At 39.5% G+C, this 17,423-nt stretch overlaps 3 protein-coding genes across 5 annotated transcripts in view; 2 read left to right on the forward strand and 1 right to left on the reverse strand.

Moving 5' to 3' along the window:
* Window positions 1-213: 213 nt before the first annotated feature.
* On the forward strand, window positions 214-11,038 carry wdr31 (WD repeat domain 31). 2 transcript variants are annotated; one of them, XM_086029745.1, is made up of 11 exons: window positions 214-474; window positions 1,836-1,898; window positions 3,222-3,354; window positions 3,434-3,508; window positions 3,586-3,730; window positions 5,244-5,344; window positions 5,422-5,489; window positions 6,229-6,370; window positions 7,540-7,708; window positions 8,595-8,782; window positions 9,910-11,038. In XM_086029745.1, exons 2-10 carry the CDS (start codon window positions 1,852-1,854, stop codon window positions 8,777-8,779), a joined length of 1,065 nt encoding a protein of 354 aa, XP_085885871.1. In that variant the 5' UTR covers window positions 214-474; window positions 1,836-1,851; the 3' UTR covers window positions 8,780-8,782; window positions 9,910-11,038. The 2 variants fall into 2 exon arrangements, with proteins under 2 accessions (XP_085885871.1, XP_085885869.1); XM_086029743.1 differs by having other exon boundaries at window positions 8,595-11,038.
* On the reverse strand, window positions 10,368-15,910 carry bri3bp (bri3 binding protein). Its single transcript, XM_086029746.1, has 3 exons — window positions 15,414-15,910; window positions 14,331-14,433; window positions 10,368-13,341 (listed from the first exon to the last, which is right to left on the reverse strand). The coding sequence occupies exons 1-3, from the start codon at window positions 15,588-15,590 to the stop codon at window positions 12,929-12,931; spliced, it is 693 nt and encodes a 230-aa protein (XP_085885872.1). The 5' UTR covers window positions 15,591-15,910; the 3' UTR covers window positions 10,368-12,928.
* Window positions 15,911-17,131: 1,221 nt separating this feature from the next.
* Window positions 17,132-17,423, forward strand: part of stpg2 (sperm-tail PG-rich repeat containing 2) — a 64,372-nt gene continuing 64,080 nt past the window's right edge. For both annotated transcript variants that reach the window (XM_086029741.1, XM_086029740.1), the window contains exon 1: window positions 17,132-17,423. In XM_086029741.1, the coding sequence (XP_085885867.1) occupies window positions 17,315-17,423 (109 nt within the window). In that variant the 5' untranslated portion in view covers window positions 17,132-17,314.

Here is a 17,423-nt window from a genome sequence, read left to right on the forward strand (position 1 = left end):
TGATGGTCAGAGGAAATGAAAGCAAGCCATCATGGCTGCACGCCAGATGAATAAATATTTGAATTCCAATATTTCATCAGTCCCAAACATAAATCTTATATTTCCTAAATATTCACATTTGATTCTCCTGTACAGCATACAAAACGCTGACTCTCATTTTAGAGGCGGGGCCGTTGCCTTGACGACCGGTACTTGGTCACGTGACCTCCCCATTCTTGCCTAGCTACGGAGAAAGCGTCGCTCTCTCTTCCGCGGTCTCCAGGGAAGAGAACTCGTCCAAAACTATCCCTTCCACGCACCCACCCGGAGTTTTTAAAATGTCATGGCAGCCTGCGGGGAACCGTTCGGTGGTTTTCGGACGAAGACTCGACCGAGTTTTAGCATTGTCAGAGCGCCGAACGTGAGGGTTAAAGATTAGTTAGCATGCTAGGCGGCTAGCGGTGGCATCAGGAAGACTCCAGGCTGGACTGGCAGGTACACACGTACACAAAACATCACACTTTCTACTACTTCTATGCGTGGTTAAACCACACAACTATTCTAACTTTCTTTCTAAATGGTGGCGTAATCATAGCAGTTGGTAGGTATTACTCTTTTCTAATTGCTTGCGACGGTAATAGGATTTAGGCTTAAGAAGCTAAGATGTGCGCTCTGTGTGTGCTCGCCTGTGTCAGGTGCTGATGTAACCTCAATGCACAAAAGCTATAATAGTATAATAGTTATAATGAAGTTATCTCAGGCAAATAAAACCATTTTTTTGCTGTTTCTAGCTGCGTTTTCTCTGCTGGAGTACTTATGCAGAGCTGTTTGACTCAAACTATCCATAGGCGTTTTGTTCGCTCTAGTACAGGGTGTCAAACTCATTTTTGTCTAGGCCACATCGTGGTTTCTTTTGGAGGGCCGTTATGACTATGAACTCATATAAATGTATGATTGTCTTGTATTATCACATATAAACATAACTAACATAACTAGTTTTGAAATCAGAAGCCAGTATACTGGTTGTTCAACTATTTTCAGTTTATTTTAAAGGGGGGATTGGTAACAAAAATCTTGCAATATCTCATCTCAGTGTTGTTAAAAGTGAAGACATTTGCAAGAAACATCAAGTCGACACACATTATTTGGCCCCGCGTCTTGAGTTTGACACCTGTGCTCTTGTAAGACAATTCAGCGTATTACTTGAACCCCTTGGGCATACTATTAGCATGACTGTCCTAATAGTAACGTTTTTTGTCTGTAGTGATGGAATGCATTTTGAACATTTATTCAATATCCTTGATGTCCATGTATTAGTAGGCTCTTTTTCCTCACTAGGAAGAATTCAGCACACTAGTAGAGTGACTGTGTCTTCTGAAGTTGCACCCAAGTCATTCTACAAGTAAGGTCAAAGAGCCTACTTGCACAAGGGCTTTTAAAATTAATATCAACATCTAACAGGTTACCATATGTATGCATGTAAAAATACTTTCTGGCTCTTGATATTCAACAACAGGACACTCAAAACTCACTTTTAAGGACAAATGATAATGATTTGGCTTCCTGTGTGAGTCATTTCCTAAAAAGAAGACAATATTGATGCACCTTCCTAAAAAGAAACTATTTAAATGGTTACCTTAAAGTTATTTCATGGGCAGCAGCCGCAGCACGGTTTGAGTTTTCCGTCTCAAATCTCGACCCGTGCTTGTATGGGTTTTCTCTAGGTGTCATTTTTAAATACTTTATGTGCATTCTAATAACCATACCTAATAAGTGTGATTACCTGTTTCTATGGTTACCTACACCTAATCCCCCCAGTAAAAACCCAAAGAAAATTATTGTCAATGTTGTCACAGGTTTCGAAATTCAGACATGGGCAAGTTACAGAGCAAGTTTCGCAAGAGGTCTGAGCTCTACAGGTGAGATGTGCTTTCTCTAAACATACCTGTTACTTTATCTTTAGTGATACCTTAACTTGTGAGTGACCCAACTTGCAATTCTTGCTTTGTTTTTCCACTTTGTGTTGCAAGCTTTAGACACACCGCCGCTCGAGTGAATTGGACAAATAAATTGAGCAATGTCCTCGCATGTGAGCAAGGAGAGCCACAGTTGCTGATGCATTTTCATTCATTTATTGAATGGGACAAAGTAAAACACAAGAATGCAAAAATGAAAACACTCGTAAGGAGCTGCCGTAGGCTGCAATTCAAGCACATATACTCGCGTGCAGACTAACCAGCCAACCAAATTCCAGCTCCTGATGTCACTTACCAGGCCACACCCCTAAAAGACACACATTCAGCACATGAATTCTACAGAGTGTGCAGTAAGTTTTTAATGAATTAATTAATTGCGATACGAGCTTAGTCATGGAATGAATTAAACTCTTCAATCAAGGTACCACTGTACTGATATGCGGATGAATTATACACATCAAATTTATACACGATGAAGAAAATGTAATGTTTTTAGTGTATTTACAGTAGATTGGAGACAAGTGTATGTGAATAGTGCTGAAATGATAAGAAAATTAAAGGCAATTCAGTGGACTAGTCGAATGACTGTCTTACTAGAAATGCTTTTTTCCACAACTTGTGCCACTCTTGCTTACTTGTATCCAATTAAACCTTACTTGCAAAATACTGTGCTGCATTAGTAAACACTTGGCACAACTAGCAGGAATGTGTCACACGAGTTGTCCTATGAGTGTGGAGAAGTGCCATAGAGTAGTAAGATAGCATCCCGAGTACAGAAACATTTTAGGTTGATCCATAAGGATTTAACGTTGTGCCCTGTGGTCAGGTACTACGGTGAAAGAGATCCGTTCAGATGTTAAAATGCTAACTGTTGTTATGCTAACATTTAGGAAGACGATAACACGAGTGCAGAAAACGCTGGACACATACAGTAGATAAGGATTTTAGATTTTCCCTGTGCTTGCCTACTATTTGTAATTAAAGTTGATACAGTGCTAACATTTGAAACCTTGTCAAGAAGTCCTGCTAAAAACCATCAAGAAAGCAACCCTAGTACAGGAAGTCTGCAGTAAGCGATAAAGTACCTTTTGGTTGGGTACAAATGTTAAAAGGTTAACAGTTGTAAACTAATGTACCTGGCTGAGTAGAGAACTAGTACAAGGACCTTAAGATGGATATCAATAAATGCTCAAACAGCTTTTCCACATCGCATTAAGATCCATTTTCTATTGCATGGCTATCACACTTTTCCTCTTCCATGTCCAGGGCCTCAGAAGGTGAAAAGGAAGACGGTGCATTAGACAGTCAGGTGGTTCAGTATGAACCGGCCCATCGTGGGTCCGTCAACACTGTCACAAACCTCAGCGCCGATCTGTGCGTTTCTGGAGGCACCGACCAGGTAATGACAGACGTCTAAGTTTGAATTCGATCATATTTCATTCCAATGGCTTGGTAAAACATATTGCTGCGCTATGCAGGTGGTGGTGGTGTATGACTGGAAACAAGGGCGCATGTGTCAAGCCTTCCAGGGTCATAGCAGGGAGGTTACCAAGGTAACAATGATATTGTGCATTGGTAGGCTGGAAACACTTGTTAAAAACATCCTCTCTACCGTATGTTTTGAACTCAGGTGGTGTGTTATCCGGGCAGCACGTGGATCTTCAGCGCCTCACGGGATAAGACTGTCCTAATGTGGGACTTGAACCAGGGGGACGAGCCCATTCAGGAGTTTTGCGGGCACCAGCTAGTGGTCAACGGGCTTGCAGTCAGCCCTGGTATTCACTGCCTTACACGCGCACACACAAACACACACACACACACACACACACACACACCCTCCCCCCCACACACACAAATCTTATAATAGTTCTCATATCCCAATATTGACTGTATCACATACTATTACATTGAAAGAAAAACTTATCTTAAAGTGGAAATCAACCCAAACATATTTTTTGCTAGAATATGTTCCCAATAGGCTCACTAAACATGGCATTCTGATTAACATTGCGTTTGTGGAATATGAGTTAAGCAGCAAAATCCACCCCTTTTTAGCCATCTCATGGGGCGGACATTTAGTCACTTCTGTTGACTGAAAATGACATCACAACTGCTCAGGGCTCAGCTTCAGAAAACAGTTCAGCCGTGATTGGTTGTTACCTGAGCCCTGAGCAGTTGTGATGTCATTTTCATTCGACAGAAGTGACAAAATGTCCATCCCCAGAGATGGCAAAAAACGGGTGGATTAACTCTTATTCCACAAACGCAATATTTATCAGAATGCCTTGTTTCAACTAGTGGGCTTGCATAGAACATAGTCTTGAAAAAAAATGTTTGTGGTGACTTCCCCTTTAAGCTTTTCTGTCGTCAAAAGAATCTCAATGCAATGTTTTGTCCTCTATCGATTTGATCCCGATACAGCAGTTGTCTGAAAAATACATCCAGTACATTGCAAGAAAACATTAAATGTTGCTATCTATATAAGAGAAAAAGTCATCAAAGGAAACGATTCTGCAGTGTTTTTCCCATGACATTGACAGTATAAAATATATAGGGATTATAGCCCACTGTATATTACATGTCGTTCTGCAAAAGAAGGAAATAGAAGTAGAAAAAAGTTTCTTATTCAAAAGTATCTCAATGCAGTGTTATGCCAAATATATCTACTGTATACTGTCACGGTACACGGGTTGTACAATAATTGATTACCGGTAAAAAAAATAAAAAATAAAAAAAAGACAGCATTTCAATATATATTATATATAGATATATCCTTGTTTAGCTGTATTACAGAAGAAGGGGAATCTCAATTAAAAAATCTTTATTTAAAGAATCTCAAAGTAATAGTGTCGTGATACAGCAGTTGGTAGAAAATTGCCAGCTTGCAAGTACATTTCATGTACAAGACAATTCAAAGTGCTTTACATAAAACATTAAAAGCATTACAGTAAGAGAAACGAAATATTAAGAGCACAAAAATCACAATCAAATCATCTAAGTAAACAATATACATTGTGATATTTGTGTAGGAAAAAAAATTCGTCCAAAAGGTCTTTACTCAAAATAGAATCACACATGTATTACATCTACCTAGCCATTTTTGGAGGTAAAATTGGATCAAATACGTCAAATACATAAAAGTGGTACAAAAGGTGCATTAAAAAGATATGAATACTCCTATTTACCACATCTCAGTCTAATTTAAGATGTGACGGATGCTTTGTACTGTCCCTACCGATTGTGTTCACATTAAACAAAGATGACAACGTTGCCATTGTGTTTGTGTAGATGGGAGGAAACTGTGCACAGGCTCTCGTGACAACTGCATGTGCCTGTGGGACATCGAATCTGCAAAATGCGAGCAGAGACACAACATTTCCAGAAACCTGGTCAGAACAATGCACTCATTATGCTCAGTCCGTCAAGGCCATGCGATACGTTGAACCTCCCCCTGACGACTGCGCAGGTGACTCACGTGTGCTGGGTTCCAGGCAGCTCCTCGGTCGTGCAGACGTCGGAGGACAAAACCATACGGTACAGACAGGTTTCTCCACTGCAACTATTCAAAGCAGCCACTGTAGATTTGTGATTTAGTATGATTACGACATACTTGCATAGACCGCATACCAGCAAAAGTGCAGCACTTTCTCTCTCTCTTATGACTGCCTAGCTGTAAAAGGGACAACACAGACGTGCGTAATCCATTACAAAAGCGTAACAGATGATATTCATTTGTCATTGGCAACCAAGCATATGTTGAGGAGCATGAAAAAAACAGAGAAAAAAGTAGAATGGAACCAGGAGAATAGCCGTAATACTATGAGTCAAAATATTAATTAGAAAAATTACATGATATATTACGAACTGTTTTTAATATTACAAGGGTAAAAGAGAAAAAAAATCCACAAATTTTAATAGTCAAAATCTAGAGGAAAAACAAATCTAGATATACAGGGAAAACTTAGCCTAATACTATGAGATTAAAGTTAGAAGAAATAAAAGAGATATTCAGTGGTAAAAGTAACATTTTTACAGATTATAAATTGTAATATTATGGGAGAAAAGAGCGGCCAATTATATTTAACTATTGAACTCACTATATATGTCCACCAGAGGGCGTCTTTCCATGGGATCTTCAATGATTTATGGACCATTGTTGCTTTTCTGCTCTCAGAATTGCAAACCATTTGAAGTTGTATCATCAACAGACCAGATTTTCACTGCCAAATCTTTGCACTCCTATGACATAAATGTCTGTTGTGCGTGCATACAGAGTGTGGGACAGCCGTGCGTGGCAGGTGACCAACACATTTCCGGCCAAGCAGTACATCCAGACCCACTGTGACGTTTCCGACAATGGAAATTACCTGGTGTCCAGCAGCAACGGTTTCGGAGGCCAAGGCTGCGAGGCCACGGTGAGATTGTGCCGCGTCCTTCTTATTCATGTTGGTTTGCTTTGGACAAAGGAAAATGGCTGCCGACACTTCCCATTCATTCTCATTAAAGCCCAAAGTGAATATTCATTGATTATGTTTATAGATTAAATGCAGATTAAAGTTGTATTTCTGGCCATGTTACAAATGTAAAAAAATTGCTAAATTGTAAATTAAAAAAATATATATCGTAAATGATTTTAACTACAATCTTGAAATATAGAAATAATATTTTTTTTTTCAATGATAATAGTATGAGATTAAGGTCAAAATATTTCTTGAATAAAGTTGTAATTTTACAAGATTTTTTTCCAATTTATGAGATTTAAGTCAAAATGTATGACTAAAATTCAGAGAAAGAGAGAGTAAGAAAAATATCTGCATTTTTATAGTAATTCATTTTGTAATACAAGATTTAATTGAAATACTTGTTTTAATTTTACAAAAATACAGTAGTAATACTACAAGATTTAAATTGTGATACCAGATTAAATTAAAATTTTACAAGAATAATGTAATACTAGGAAATTTGTAATATTATGAGATTAAAATTGAAATATTCCTTAAAGGGAAGTCAACACATATATATATATATATTTTCTAGAATATGTTCTATGCAAGCCCGCTAGTTGAAACAGGGCATTCTGATAAATATTGCGTTTGCGGAATAAGTGTTAATCCACTCATTGTTAGCCATCTCTGGGGGCGGCCATTTTGTCTTCTGTCGACTGAAAAAGACATCACAACTGCTCACAACGACCAATCACGGATCAGTCTTTAAGTAGGTCTTAATTTCACGAACGTGTGAGATTCAAATGTAATTGTTTAGAATCTAAAATTTTGATGAATAAAAATGGGAATAAAATAGTAAAATTACAAAAGTAATGTAATATTACCAGAAAAAAACAACATATTTTTACAAGGATACATACGTAATGAGGAAATTAGGTATATTAGGATATTTTGTTCAAACAGAATTTTATGTTACATGAGTAAAGTTGTAATATATAATGTATAAAAAATAGTTTTGCGATTTCGAGAGAAATATGTGTATAACTAGAGGCGTTAAATTGGTACAAGAAAAAAGAAAAATCGACATTTTCTGAGAATCAATGAGTCATAGTCTCCCATAATGTTGTGTTTGTGGTGAGCTGTGGGATCTGCGTCAGCCGGGCTGCAAGGTGGTGGAGTACCGGGGCCACCTGCAGACCACCGCGTGCTGCGTCTTCCTGCCTGCGCCACTGGGGGGCAGCGGTGCCGCTCTGGTGGCCACCTCCTCCCATGACAGCTCCGTCAAAGTGTGGGACCAGAACTCAGCTGGTATGACACCTGTGCGACCCGACCAGTGACTTAAGATACCACCACTATCATGTCCCAGAAAACATCAATGCTACAGCAAAACGCAAGATAACATCAGAAACTGTGCTTCATACATCATCAACTGGATCCGTTTAGAATCAGTGTTTATTTAATCTGACAAAAACATAAAACGTTAATAAAATAAATCATAGTCTTCAGTGATTCTGATCGGTAAAAGGTTGAAGTTATGAAGCTGCCTGCAGATGTGTTTTGCTAGTCAAGGCCTTGTCTACACGTAGCCGGGGGTTTTGCAAACGGCGGATAGTAGCCTGCAGTTTGCCCTGTCATCCACACGTCACCGTAGGTTTGTTCATTGAAAACCAAAAACTCCGGCCACAGCGGAGGTTTGCGGATATCTCCGGACCCGCTTTTGGCTGTGGACAGTCGGAACCGGCGATTTACGTCGTCGCTATACGACAAAAATGCTCTGACGTCACTTACGCGACTTGTGTTTTCAAGGATGTAGGATGTTTTTGTCATGTTAGATATGTTTTGATTGCGAAATGTTCAAGATGATACATGTACTTGGCACAGTTGCGTGTGGTTATATTACGCTTTTGTGTAGTATAGTATTATTGCAACATTATAGTGGTTGTACTAAGAAGTGAATTAAATCCGCTCACCACTGCTCACCACTGCTGAAGACGAGATTAGACATTGAGGCAAAAAAACAACATGTACTGGAAACAGTGCAGTCAAAACACAGATAAACCGTTGGGAAAAAATGAATACAATTCAATGGAACAAATGTTCGAATTTATCTTGTAAATGTAGGTCGGCGATTCTGATCACGTATAGACCCGCATATATGTTTGGCGTCTTTCTCACGTCTCTTGCTCTCTTCTAGTGTGTTTAGCCACGCTGTCGCTTGATGGCGCCGGTCCTCTGGTGTCTTTGGCGCCCAGCGACGCCTCCAATGTGCTCTGTGCCAGCTTCAACAGTGGAATTCATCACGTCCAGCTTCTCCAAACACCAGGGACGGCTGTAGGAGCATCCACCAACACAGACGTTAGAGTGCTGTCCCGCTTCTAAAAGGTACAAGTTTCTGGATAAATGTGCCTCCAATGTCAAGCAAAACTTCACGGTTCAAACCATCATCGGGTGATATCAGCAAGTCTTGTGGTACTTCAGATTAATCAGCAGCCACAGGATTGAACTGGTTAAATTTTTTTAATTTTTTTTAGTGATGTCACCACAGAATGGTGTCAGTGACGGCAAAGAGGAAGTGTGACGATAGCCATAGAACAGGAATTGGAAGTTGATAAATAAACATTATAAGTGTTATAGGATTATAAGATTACAGTCCAACAATAGTCTTCATTTCATAAAATAACGTAACAGTATGTTAGCATAAGCATTTGTTGCCATTCTACAAATAAAAACCGAGCATCTCCGATTAAAAAAATAATAATAATAAATATATATATATATATATATATATATATATATATATATATATATATATATATATTTTTTTTTTTCCTAAAACACAAAATATTTGTTTTTGGGATGACAAATAAAATAAACAGGAATGTCTTTTTGGGGAGGATTAAAAATAAGACCAAAAAAATACAAAATATTTTAGGCTTTTGTGGAGTTGCAGGAAAATATATATTTACATTTTTTGTTTTGGGGGTATTTAAAATAAAAAATATATATACCACTTGATATTGAAAAACAAAATGCATAAAGAAAATGTATCGTTTGGCATTAAAAATATATTTGTGTCTTTGGGATTAAAAATAAAATGCTAAATATATATATATATATATATATATATATATATATATATATATATATTCAAAGCAAATATTTGGTTTTGTGCAATTAAAACTAAATTGCTCAAGAAAAAATAAATTTCCCTTTGGAAGTGATTAAAAATAAAATATTAAATTGTAGATGCTATTAGACATCTCAAAAAGTGAGTTGTTTTACTTGATTTCAGTTTTTATCTTTTTATAGAGACGTTAACCGTTTCACCTTGCGTAACAGTTATAAAATCACCTGTGCAGTGATTTACTTTGGAAGTATTCATTTTGAAAATCCGTGTCACAGAACTCATTGTGTTCCATGTTTTTTTTTTAATTGCAAGACTGAACTTTTTGGAAATTTGATGGCGCAAAAACTGATGGAACAAAGCGGATAGTGTTTCTTCCTTTCAGGGTCGCTGGGAATTGGAGCCTGTTCATCACAGGACAATTGTGAATGGAGACATTGACCTTGAATCAAGCTATGTGAATCACTACACTACCTAAAACCTAGTTTGGTACTTGATTGTTGAAAATGTTGATTCTTTTTATGCTGTACTTGTCATCACACTGAAGCCAAATAGAATATTTTTGTAGACATGTAGATTTGTTTTGAATATCTTCCAACTGATGCATTTTTAAGATGAACATATTTTTAAATTAAAGATGCAGAACTAACTATGCAATACATAAGGTCTATAGAAAAACTGTAAAATATAGTGGAATAGAAATTATTGCAAAATAAAGCTGCTGTCACCTTGCCACTAAACTGTTTGATTGACAGTTCCAGTAAATGTAACTCATGCCTGTGGATGAGGAGTGTTTGTAACCTCCATGTGCCGGTTATCTTGTTAAAAGAACACAGGACACACTTCCAGTTTTTGGTTTTAATTCATTTAAATATGGAATTCATTCTCAATTGGTCACGCACACCCACAAAAACACAAGATTCAATTACTACCCATCGACATGTTTGCATATAAACTCACGATCACATACACACAAAATCACAGTTTTGAACTGTCCACTATTCTACATATATGGCAAAATTGGGGGAAAAAAATAATTTGAATATAAAAGCGACATTGATTCAAGTTGGCACATAACAGAAAAAGGCTGCATATGGAACAACAGGAACAGTGAGGATACAATTAGATTCTTTGTTAAATAAATGCAGTATTGACATTTTTCAATAGGAAATAGCATTTCAATGTAAATACAGTAGTCGCAAAACTGAGTGTTTAGTCATATTCCCTTCAGGGGGAAATCCCACAAGTGCATACAACCTTTTTGTAAACTTGACCTTTTTTTCAGTGTGACACTAATTCCATTTCTTGAGAATAAAAAACAAACAAACCATTCTCAAAGCTAACTTGTACATCAATTTTCATAAAAACAAAAAAATAGTAAAACATCCATCCTTCACCTGCAACTAAATGAAGCTTACCAGTACTTTCACATCTATACGACTAAAACGGGTGGGCCAAATGATAATTTGACATGGTCTGCCATGCAGTTCTTCGAATAAACATTTGAAAAAGCGTGGATTATATTTCAGAAATTTATGAGTGCTGTATAAAACGTGGACCCAATCATGTAATAAAACACATTTAATAGCTTTTTTTTAAAAACACATTTCTTCCTTAATATCACTTTAGTAAAAATTAACAGCTTGTATTATTGTCTCAAGTACCGTAATAAGTGCAAGAAACTGCTTTGTCTGTGGTAATAGAATATATGATCCATCGTTAATAATTGAGACAACATGGACACAAACAGATCAATTTTGACAATTTAAAGCCATTTGCGACATATGTAGTTCTGAATTGATCACAATATGCTTGGAGAGAACACTTACAGATTGTGATGTCATTAGTTGCTTCTTTGGCCTTGATGTGGCATTACAATTATACAAAATGGCATCGCACGATTCCAGATTGCGTGACAAGGGAATTCACAAACGGTGCATTGTTAGGATTTGGGCAGGGGAAACAAACCTGATATTTAATTTATAACAAAAAAAATGAACAGGATTATTTGATCACAGCAGGAAAAAAAGTTCATACACTTAAAATGTTACGTCCAATTAGTCCCTGAGAAAAGTATTGTGTATCCAAAATGGGAGACATTCCTGTAATGATGCAGTCACGTCAATAAGCATACACACAGTGTGGACTAAAAATATTCAGAACAGACATTTTTTTGTGGAGAGAGGGGGGGGGGGGGGGGGGGTTACTCTTCAATGGTGTGTCCCAATACCTTTGCTCATTTAGGTAGACAATGAGCACTACTTTTTCGACAGTGTGAATAGAAAACAGAACAAAACTGGCCTCTTTTTTTACATAAAATAAAATGTACATATTGGCCCATGTGTTGTCGACACACGCCTTCATAATTTAACACCTTGAGGTGTTTAACGCCTTTTTTTGTGTGTGGAATAACAGTACAGTGGTGCCTCCAAGCTCTAACCTGAAAATTGTGGGTGAAAAACTGCCTTAAATGACGTCTACATTTTAGCCATTATAACGTGCGATGTCAGCAGCCCTCACTAAACCTCACTTCAGTTAGCATGTACCGATTACCTTTCAGCCTGTGCTTTGGGTTTCATGACAAAGTGAGAAGAAAAAATCTGAAGTTAGTATAACGTACGTATCCTTGTCCAGAGCGTTTCAGTGTCATGCTAGTTCGGGATAATGGCTAGCCAGTAGTCATGGAGATTGCTGTGTTAGTGGTTATCCTAGTAGGACTCTTAAAGCTACCTGGGGCGTTTGAGTCCGTCTGTGCTACGTTTTAGTTGGTGGAAACTTGATTCAATTTATGGACTTATGGCTCAATGTGAGTCAGTCACGAAAGTGACCTTTCTCACTTGAGTCAGTGTTGTTGGTTGCTACTAACTCGAGTCAGTCAACCAATGCAAGCGAATCAGCCAAGGCGGCGGTGTTTGCCTACTCAAGTAAATTGGTACAACCGATTCCTCAAAGTTTGCCATCTTTTTCTGAGTCCACTAACTTGAGTCAGTGAATTGAATCATCTGCAGCAACTCGAGTCAGTTATCGAATCAGAGTCTACAGTGTTTCCATTCATTCTAGTCAAACTGAAACTGAAACAACTGAATCATCCGCCCCTCGCACTCAGCCAAGCCGAGGACTCATTGGACCTCGGACTTGCGAGTCGTGACTCAATGCCAAGATTTGCATCGTGAACAAGGCTGATGTGAGAACCAATCACCAAGACTTCTTTTTACACATGTATATCAGTTAAAATGTAAAAGGGTTTTGACCTTAGAGGCACCAATGTAATAAACACAAAAAGTAGTGGGCAACATGCAAACAAAGGCTTGAAATACTTGAGGACAATAGACTAAGAATTCAAGCAGGTAAAATTCTTGTTGGACGTTTAAATACCGATAGAGAGGGCGCTGCTGCTGCGTCTTCTACTCGTCTATGCGCTCCAGGCCGTCAATGACCCGACTCAGCCGGATGTTGAGCAGGCGAATCTGAGTGTCCAGGTGGTCTATCTTCTCCTCCAGCGAGCCGGTGCCGCGTCGCCAGTACACACCCACGGGGCCCGTCATGAAGTACAGCGCCATGATGACGCACAGCGGCAACACTGCACGCTCGAGGTCGCCCTCAAACTTCTGTAGCACGTACAGGCAAGCCAAGGCCAGCAGAACCACGCGCGCCAGCCAGAAGAAGCGGCCGAACAGAACATGCAGCACATAGAACACGCCGCCCAGGAAAACCGACAGCAACCACAGAGATGCCAGGGCACCGGCCATGAGGGGCAGGGCGCGTGCCGGGTTGCTGCTCAGGGACGCCGGGCTGAAGTAGTGGCTCAGGTTGGACGCTGCAAATGGGAGGGAGGCACTGAGTTCAGATGACCACCTGGATTTTAGTTTGGTTTGATACATTGCTTCCTCAGATGGTGACACAGGGTGTTTTCACTTTTAAAGATCAGCATGTATTTGTAGGAAAGCTTTTTTTTTAAAGTTCATCAGAAATACCTGAAAATTTTTTTCAAGAATATGTTCCCAGCAGGCCCACTAGTTGAAACACGGCATTCTGATTCATTTTGCGTTTGTGGAATATAAATTGAGCAGCAAAATGCACTTGTTTTTAGCTATCTCTGGGGGCGGCCATTTTGTCTTCTATCGACTGAAAATGACATCACAACTGCTCACAATGACCAATCATGGCTGACCTGTTTTCTGAATCTGAGCCGTGATTGGTTGTTGTGAGCAGTTGTGATGTCATTTTCAGTCGACAGAAGACAAAATGGCCGCCCCCAGAGATGGCTAAAAACGGGTGGATTACCACTTATTCCACAAACGCAATATTTATCAGAATGCCCTGTTTCAACAAGTGGTCTTACTGGGAACATATTCTGGAAAAAAATCTGTTTGGGTTGACTTCCGCTTTAAGTATCAGGTATTTCTGATGAACTTAAAAAAAAAAGCTTTCCTACAAATACATGCTTATCTTCTTAACACTTTAAAAGTAAAACACCCTTTAAGTAAAAATTACAGTCTGTATTTCAATAAATATTGAACCTTAACACCCCTGAACAATGTCCAAATGGGATTATAAATCCTGTTAAAGGCTTTTATGTAACATATACATTTGTACAATATTTATCATCTTTCAAACATATTTACTGTATTTTTATATATTTATTTATTGCTATTAAACCACAATATTGTGAAGACATAAGTATAAAGCATTTCATTCGTTTTTTGTTGTTTTTTTTGCAAGGAAAAACTGAGGGTCTATTTAATGGCATATTCAAACGAATGCTACTAATTAAGGGAATAATACTAAGAACTACTACTATCTTACAGTCAATGCCCATCACATCGAGGAGATCGGCCCATATTTTCCAGATGGAGTCAAGGAAGGAATCCACGCCATGAACAAAGCGCTCAGTTACTTTGGAGAAGAACTGGAAAAGAACAGAGGAATTAGCACTACAACATATTTTGTACAAAAACAATTACAGTATATTTTGGAACAGTGTTGTAAATCATTCTGGTAGATGAAACCGAAACAGTTGAACCCTTGTCATTTGCCATTCACATTTTCTGTTGAACCAATTGCAACGATTGGCCGGAAAATGCACCTATTGACAGACTTTTGTGCTCTTTAGGTAATGCTCCTAAGATGCTGAGGTGGTGGCGGCTTCTGCTTTAGAGTCCGGGCAGAGACCAGGGGAGGCCAACCTCGCTTTCGCACCCACCCTTGGCTCCGAATGGCTGCCGATCGGTACAACACTGTCACTGACCGTACAGGGTGAAGCGGGCACAGTCACCCAATAAGTGTTCATTACAACTTAGGACCATTTGTGGGTCAAATCGTAAAATGCTTTAACGTAATAATTCCTCTTGCGTATTATTGGCTTTAAAATTAAATATAGATGAAAACTGCATTAAAACGATCGTGTGTTATGTGACGTCGGTTCACCTCTCTACTCTTGATGCAATCAATTCCCAATGTGCTTTATTCCTTAAGAAATTTAGTGAGTCGAACGACGGCGATCACCACTATTGCCCCACAATATACATATAAACATTTTTGAGTTTACTTTAAACCCACACTTAAATGGGCGATTTTTTTTGGGGGGGGGGGCGTTTTTTTGTGAAAATTTGCTTTTACAGCTTGGGCGGTTAAACACACCGGAAGTAGTCAAATTAATAGGCGTAGTGGTTCACTTAGCCTAATAGACGCTTTTGTGCACATGTTTTTATTACGAGGTGTACTTAGGGGGCGAATTCCGGGCCTAATGTGTTTCAAAATGGCAATTTCCTCGAGACAGCTTCTCCCCTCCACGAATGATCTTGACGTCCTCGTTAGCCACTTTAGCATCACACGCACGCACGCACAAGAAAATCAATCGTTACATCCGCGCCCGTCCCGCATGTTCACCTTGTAGAGGCCTCGGATGTTCTCCTCCCCGAACACGTTACTCAGCGTCTGGTAGACGCCGTTGGCCGCCCGTCGGAAGCTATTCTGGCTGCTGGTCCGGCTCCTGGCCGCTCGGGCCGCCGAGAGCACGGACGCAGATAGGACCAGGTAAAGCAAAACACCCGTAGTCGCCTTCATGGCAAGCCTATATGATATGATGTGAGCCGATGCTTGCCGAAAGACGCCGCTTTCCTCTGGAGTCAGTCGAAGCTTTGCGGTGAACGTTGACGAAAGGGGTCCGCGTTGCGTTCAAGCTAACCTCGTAGATTGCCAAATGTAATTCCCACCAACGGGGCCATGGCGTGCGAAAATCACGCACGGGTGCAGCTTTCTTATCAAAACAGCACACGGTCAGCTGCTGTGATGTAAGTCGACAACAGTCGATAACTGTGTCGGCCTATAAATCAATGCGTACTCTAGAGTTTACATTGGAGTTGCGCTAATTCTGATAACTGTAGTGATCATTGAACGCACCATTAAATAGTTGTTTCAAAAGTCACTGCTGCCCTCTGTCGAGAGACATGTACGCAAGTTTTAATGCATGAACAGAATATCCATCCATCCATCCATCCATCCATCCATCCATCCATCCATCCATCCATCCATCCATCCATCCATCCATCCATCCATTATCCAAACCGCATGCGGCATATCTTCACAAGGGTCAGAATAATCTATTGAAGCCATGCAGGCATGACACAAGCGCCCTGGGTACACTTCCATTCTTGTCCCTTCGTCCTTATTCATAAAAATTATCGTCCGTCCTCGTCCTTTTAAAGTGCTTCTGTCCTTACATTCCGTCGGTACGCCCCTCTCCCCGCCGCTGCCCCCCACCTAAAGTAGTGGTAGCACAACCGACTGGCTAAAGGAATATGTTTTATTCTTTGATTTTTTTGTCAACCAGATCTACCTCAAGCGTGTTTAGGCCTTTGTGATGTTAAAACCCTAAGTTTGTGGGTTATCATAAGCACTGTTCACCAAGAAAACAACGCTAATTTTGAGGGCCTTAACATGCACAAAAACGTGTGAAACCTTTGTTAGTTTATTGAGCAATTTTTGAAAAAATTAATCAGTAGCGCCCCCTACCAATGTAAAAATACATTTGAATGTCTTAGCATACTTTCAAACGTGAACTAAATCTAACATAACGCGTAAGTAACTGAAAGATTAACCCTGCCCCTCCCTGCAGTCACAGACACACACGGGTACAGTTGCAGCATAAACATGAGAACAGGAATTGTACTGGAACAGAATGGCTACTTGTTTTAAACCTTGATAAGATAAGCATAAATGAACACACGAACACCCCCCCACACACATACAGAGAGAGAGAGAGAGAGAGAGAGAGAGAGAGAGAGTGTGTGTGTGTGTGAGTGAGAGAGCGAGAGAGAGAGAGAGAGAGAGAGAGAGAGAGAGAGAGAGAGAGAATGAAAAGGCCAGTAGTTAGTTTAAATGTTGTTTTAGTTTTTAGTATAACATCTAAACACTGTCGAGTCCACACAACAACCACCAATCAACCTAACACACACTAACAATTACCCTATTAATAATAAACATAAATGTTGTGTCTTTTAATGTCCTACCACTAGATGGTAGGATTGGACAAGAGATTCTGTTTACATTATACTTAATAAATCAACAGAAATAGACTTTGATTATGATTGCACATGGCACCCAATACAGTATGTCTCCGCGGTACGGCGTCGCGTGGTATCCTAGCAACGGAGGTTAGGCTTGAGTGCTGGATAAGGCTACAGGTGGTATCTTAGAAACGGTGGTGACCAAATGCAGAAAAAAGCTGACCCCAATAAGATCTCAAATAAACTTTACTGTGTAAGATTGAGTGTAGTGACGATTCAAACATGTACGGGCGTGCTCCAAGAGTCACCTTCCTGCCAAATAGTGAGACCTCAGCCACAGTGGGTCCTGGATCTTACAATTTACATTCAAGAAGACACTCCACAGTGTCAG

The sequence above is a fragment of the Filicampus tigris genome, chromosome 5 (assembly GCF_054856515.1).
Source record: "Filicampus tigris isolate MCC_2025a chromosome 5, RoL_Ftig_1.0, whole genome shotgun sequence".
NCBI lineage: Eukaryota > Metazoa > Chordata > Actinopteri > Syngnathiformes > Syngnathidae > Filicampus > Filicampus tigris.